This window comes from Carlito syrichta, unplaced genomic scaffold (genome assembly GCF_000164805.1).
Source record: "Carlito syrichta isolate Samal-C Ts95f unplaced genomic scaffold, Tarsius_syrichta-2.0.1 Scaffold145297, whole genome shotgun sequence".
Lineage (NCBI taxonomy): Eukaryota > Metazoa > Chordata > Mammalia > Primates > Tarsiidae > Carlito > Carlito syrichta.
Window position 1 is genome coordinate 209,028 of NW_007089393.1, and position 6,368 is coordinate 215,395.

Consider the following 6,368-nt stretch of genomic DNA (forward strand, 5'->3'; position numbering starts at 1 on the left):
TGACTTTGCTCACTCTCCATCGCAGAATGAGTCCGAGGAGGAAGAGTGAAGCCGAAAATAAAAATTATTCCGGGACCAGACCAAACAACTCCTGTACGGCAAGAATCTCACCGGACCCACCGGCTGCCTCCCAGAAATGACCACTTACGCGAAACTGCATGCCTGTCCAAGCCTCGCCCTACTCTAGGCTTTGCTTCTGGGGGAGACAGGCGACTTGTGACTCAGGCTCGAGAGAAAGAACCTCGCCGGGGCTCTCATTTCCTGGCTGAAGTTTCTCTTCTCCGTGCAGTGGCGGGACTCACCCACACATGAGGGACCTGCATCCTGGGTGATGAAGTCAGACACACGGCAGATGGGTGAGTGGTAGCGTTCAGATAAGCATCTGTGCCTTTGTGGGGATTCCAAGGGTCGCTCAGCACCCAGGACATTTGTCCTCTCCCCGTCATGCACAACGGATCATGCTGCCTCATTGAAGGGAACCCCATCTCTCAGGTGATGCCGCCCCTGCTCATTCTAGCCTTTGTGCTGGGCGCTCTGGGCAACGGGATCGCCCTGTGTGGCTTCTGCTTCCACATGAAGACCTGGAAGCCGAGCACTATTTACCTTTTCAACTTGGCCGTGGCTGATTTTCTCCTCATGATCTGCCTGCCCTTTCGGACAGACTATTACCGCAGACACAGGCACTGGGCTTTTGAGGACATTCCCTGCCGGGTGGTGCTCTTCATGCTGGCCATGAACAGGGCCGGGAGCATCGTCTTCCTTACGGTGGTGGCTGTGGACAGGTACTTCAAAGTGGTCCACCCCCACCACGTGGTGAACACCATCTCCAACCGGACAGCAGCTGGCATTGTCTGTGCCCTCTGGACCGTGGTCATCCTGGGGACGCTGTATCTTTTGATGGAGAGTCATCTGTGTATGCACGAGACAGTCATCTCTTGTGAGAGCTTCATCATGGAGTCAGCCAATGGCTGGCACGACATCATGTTCCAACTGGAGTTCTTCCTGCCCCTTGGCATCATCTTGTTTTGCTCTTTCAAGATCGTTTGGAGCCTGAAGCAGAGGCGGCAATTGGCCAGACAGACTCGCATGAAGAAGGCAACCCGGTTTATCATGGTGGTGGCTGTCGTGTTCATCACCTGTTACCTGCCCAGCGTGTCGGCCAGACTGTATTTCCTCTGGACAGTGTCCTCGAGTGCCTGCGATCCCGCCATCCATGTGGCCCTCCACGTCACCCTCAGTTTCACCTACATGAACAGCATGCTAGATCCCTTGGTATATTATTTTTCAAGTCCCTCGTTTCCCAAATTCTACACCAATCTCAAAATCTGCAGTTTGAGACCCAAGCGGCCAGGACGCTCCAAGACACGAAAGTTGGAAGAGATGCCAGTTTCGAACCTCTGTCGCAAGAGTTGCATCAGCGTGGCAACCAGTTTCCAAAGCCAGTCTGAGGTTCAGTGGGATCACCAGATGTGTTGAATGGCACTGAATACACAGACCAACAATATGGAGGCAGACAGACTGGCAACTTAGAATTAACCCATGCTAAGGGGGTGAGGACTCTGAAAATACCACCCCCTTTCTTTCTTAGCTGTATCCTCCTCACCCTGTTGGAAATGGGAAGCTTCCAGTTGATTGGAGTCAGGAGCATTTATATGATCTACTTACAATGGTAGGGGACAGTGTGTGCATGGAATGAAGCATGTGTCTGCTGGGAGGGGGCTTAGGAATGGCACCACCCCTGTGCCATTTTAAACGGCTAAGTAAATAGATATGAATGTTTAAATGGGTCATGTTCTCTCTCTCTCTGCGAGGGAGTTAATGAACTTAAAGGCTTATCAGTATTTCCTATCCTCTGACCTTAAATCATTCCTTATCTTGGAAAATAGAAACTGGGCTAAGGCAATTTTTTTTTTTCAGGCTGAACGAGGCACTTTAGACTGGAATGTCTTGACCCTGATGATTTTCATCTGTACTGAAGCCCCTTTGTCCCTTTCTTTCTTTCTTTCTTTCTTTCTTTCTCTTTCTTTCTTTCTTTCTTTCTTTCTTTCTTTCTTTCCTTCTTCCTTCCTTCCTTCCTTTCTTCCTTCCTTCCTTCCTTTCTTTCTTCCTTCCTTCCTTCCTTCCTTCCTTTCTTTCTTTCTTTCTTTCTTTCTTTCTTTCTTTCTTTTTTGAGTTGGAGTCTCACTCTGTCGCCCAGACTGGAGTGCAGTGGCCGCTCCCGGCCACTGCAGCCTCGACCTGCTGGGCTCCGGCGATCCTTCCACCTCAGCTTTCCGAGTAGCTGGAACTACAGGTGTGCACTACCACGCCCAGCTGATTTTTGATTTATTGTAGAGATGAGGGCTTACCAAGTTGCCCAGGTGGGTCTTGAACCCACGGGCTCAGGCAATCCACTCACCTCAGCCTTCCAAAGCACAGAATTACAGGCTGAGCCACCGAGTCCAGCTTGTACATTTCTTTGTCAATATTTTAACTTCCTGTTAGCACCAGAAGAACAACAGCAAAACAGTCTGCTCTGACCTTCTTCAAGCTCCACATTTTTTCTGCAAACCTTTGCATTTTAAAGAAGGTGCTGAGAGATATGTTTACCTGTCCTGGTTTCTCCAGTGGGAAGTGCTGAGTCCGGTATAATTGCTTTTGACTGCTTATTATATGACTGGGAATCAAAATTACTCATGTATTTATCTCCGAGTATTTACTGAATTCATATTTGGTACAAGGCACTATACTTGTGTAATTTTTACCAGGAGAGTCGTTAGCCAACTCTTGTGTGACAGCAAGTTTTTGGGGTGGCAGAGAAGTTAAGAACTTTCATCTTTTCGTGGAATATAGTTTCTAGAATGGTTCTGTGCAAACATCAGTGTTGAACTCTCATTTCAGGACGTCCTTAAGCACATGAGTTTCCCAAATACACACCTGGAGCCCTCAAAACTATGATTCTATGAAATGACAGGCTGCTCATGCCCTGAATTGGGGGAAAAATTCCAAGTCAACCTTAACTTCTTTCACAAGCCATGCGGTGATAAAAGTAGTTCTCCTCCTTTATTTACGCTCTCCCATGGGTATGATTTTAGGGAGACTTCCAGAGTACTCTTCCCACTTAACGACCTTACCAACCTCTCGTTCTTTGGCCTCAAAACATCCCTGTAGGCTGTTCCAATTATTCCTTTTTTTCAGGGGCCCTGCATAGCCTAGTGATGAAAAGTACAGGCTACAGAGAGGCAGGTGAATCTAAGTTTGAATGCCAGCTCAACCACTTACTAGACGTGTAACCTTGAGGAAGATTTTATTTACCCACTTGTTAGTCAAACAGGCTAACTATAATCCTGACTTCACAGGGTCTTTGGGTGTATTCAGTAAATGTGCAATCCTGAAGTATTAGGACTTTGTTCACTGCTATACCCCCAGTGCCTAGAAGAGTACCTGCACATAGTAGGTGCTCAATAAATATTTGTTGAGTGAAGGAATATGGGCATGTAAAACATTAAGCACAGTGCCTGGCAGTAAGTGCTCATATTGTGACTTATTCTATGAACACGTTTTACACATAAAGACACTGAGGCACAGAAGCTATTTCCTTGGGGGTTCAGCCCCCCTAAGTCATAACTCCATGGTCACGCCTGAATTCCCCTACTGCCCAGCTCTCTGGGGAGGAGTGAGGTCAAGTATTCTATCAGCATCAAAGAACCATATATCCGCCTGATAGAAATCTGTGAAAACCCACACTTCTGCTTTTAATTCTATTGTTAGTTATAATTCTTTCCTGGGTTGCTCCTCTGTTACTTCATCATAATAAAAATGGATTCGGAAAGAAAGTCTGCGTCCTGTGTGTGACTCTTCATTAAAAGACTACTATGACTTTGCTCTCCAAGGAAAAAAAAGGATATCTTATCTAGAAGCGCCTGGCAGGCACACAGACAGAGGTTCTCACTAAAAGACAGCAAGAACAAACAAAAAGAAAGAAAAATCAACCCCAAACTTAAACACAGTCTTGAGGCTAAATTTGTTTCCCTTTTTTAGTTCACAGAATGTGACAAAGCTAAATCGCATCAAGAAGTTTCTTCAGAAATTGTAAGGAAGAGGGGTGTTAGCAAAGCTTCTTGTTTATACCGCCTGAAAGAATGGAACAATTGATTTAGAGGAAAATGTTTTCTCCTTTTAGAGTCATTCAGGGAAAGTCACGTGAAAGCTAAAGTAGCCATCAGACTAGATAGTCTATAGGGATTATGGAGAAAAAATCAGAGGTATCTTTTATTGGTGCTAACAATGGTAAAACTGGAAGTTTTGGTGTGTTCTCCGCATGAGTTTCCTTGCCTTTTATTAAGACCAAGATGTTTGAGATGATGTCTGAAGTCACTAGAGTACGGGGGCTGCTTGGAAGGGATTAGAACTCTGGAGTATAAGGGGTTAAGCCAGTTGTTAACCTTTCTCCCACAAGGCAGGACTTGGCCCCACTGTTGGTGCATGGTCTTTGATTGCTACCTTTCAGGCCTTCTGGTCCACAGAGGCTCCCCATATAATTTAAGACCCATCATCATAATGAGTACATAAATGGCTTCGGGACCAGCTGCATACTTTACAGGCTCCAGTGAAAAATGAAAGAGCAAGGTCCCTTGTTCCAAAGGATTAAGAATTTCTGACCAGGTGTGGTGGCTCACACCTGTAATCCCAACACTTTGAAAGGCAGAGGTGAGAGGATTGCCTGAGCCCACGGGTTCGAGGCCAGTCTGGGCAACATGGCGAGACCTTATCTCTATAATCAATCAAAAAATTAGCTGAGCGTGGTGGCACACGCCTGTAGTTCCAGCTATTTGGAAGGCTGAAACGGAAGGATTGCCTGAGCCCAGCAGGTCGAGGCTGCGTTGGCCGTGAGAGTGAGACTCCTCAAAAAAAAAAAAAAATTTCAAGGTGGTAACAGCAGAATATTAAACCAAGCACAGGGCCCTTCTGAGCTCATCTATGAAGCTAGGGGTTCTAAGTTTATCTATCTACCTAGCTACCTACCTACCTAAGGTAGAATAGAGGGGTTCAAATGTGGACCTAATTAATCTATATTCAAGTTCTGGTATATTAGACTATAAAATGATACAGTGGGTGGGGGGGTCAATATTTTATTACTCGTAGGAATTCACTTATTCATTCATTCTCTTTCGAGGAATATTAATGTAACATAGCTCTGTACCAGGCACAGTAGAAACACAAATTAAAAATACAGCTCCTGACCCTGTGGGGTCCATGGTAGAAACCAAGGGAGAAATCAAATGATAACCTGGGGCAACTGCCGTGAGAGTGGTAATCCCAGAGTTCTACAGGAGAATCCAGGGGCTCTTACTCCCATCTTAGGGGGGGAGGGGAGAAGTCTTCTCAGGGGAAGGAGCTTGCAAACTTGCTTCTGAAGATGAATCGAAAGCAACCAGGGAACCGATAGGGAAGCGTATTCCAGGAGAGGTGGAGAGAGGAGGAAGATCTGGTGGTCTGGGAAGTACAGGAGTCAATGGGACTGAGACTGGGATAACCTGGTGGCAGGTGAAGCCATTAGGTTGACTGGGAAGTGAAGGTCTGTTCTAACTCTTAGTGTGACAGGAGAGTCATGAAAGGTTTTCAGATCTCTTCCTCTAAAACAAAATGTTTATTTATGGAAGGCGTATATGCTTTTGTTCAAAAATTCAACAAATACATAAAGTAAAAGTCTTCTTCATGTTCTTCTTTTTAAAAAAATAATTCATTCATTATTTTAAATTTATTTATTTTTATTTATTTTTTTGTGACAGGGTCTCACTCTGCGGCCTAGACTGGAGTGCAGTGGCTTGATCACTGCTTACCACAGCTTGACCTCCTGAGCTCAGGTGATTCCTCTGCTTCAGCTGTCCCAGTAGCTGAGACCACAGATACGTGCTACCATGCCTGTTAATGTTTATATTTTTTGCAGAGACAGGATCTCGCTATGTTGCTTAGGCTGGTCAAGGAATCCTCCCACCTTGACCTCCCAAAGTGCCAGGATTACAGGCATGGGCCACTGTGCCTAGTCCCTTTTGTTTCTCTTACTCTTAATTCCTAGAGGTGACAACTTTCAGCATTTGGGGTATATACACATTTGCACACAAGTCAAGAGTCTTTTGCTTTATCTTACTAAAGCAAGATCGTGCTACACATGTACATATCAATTTAGATGTAGACATTATTTTGCAAAGTATTTTCATCATAAATAAATTCCTACATCAGAATATACAGATCTAGCTCATTCTTTTACATTGTATTTCATTGTATAAATGGTCCATGTGGCTGGGCTGGGTGGCTCAGCCTGTAATCCCGCGCCTTGGGAGGCTGAGGTGAGTGGATTGCCTGAGTCCGCGGGTTCGAGACCCGCC

At 45.5% G+C, this 6,368-nt stretch overlaps 1 protein-coding gene across 1 annotated transcript; it reads left to right on the forward strand.

Moving 5' to 3' along the window:
* Positions 1-305: 305 nt before the first annotated feature.
* Positions 306-1,581, forward strand: HCAR1 (hydroxycarboxylic acid receptor 1). The gene has a single exon (XM_008050396.1). It carries the CDS (start codon positions 445-447, stop codon positions 1,474-1,476), a length of 1,032 nt encoding a protein of 343 aa, XP_008048587.1. The 5' UTR covers positions 306-444; the 3' UTR covers positions 1,477-1,581.
* Positions 1,582-6,368: the final 4,787 nt, after the last annotated feature.

Coding starts and splice junctions, on each gene's coding strand:
- HCAR1 (XM_008050396.1), top strand. CDS start 445: ATGCACAACGGATCATGCTGCCTCATTGAAGGGAACCCCATCTCTCAG.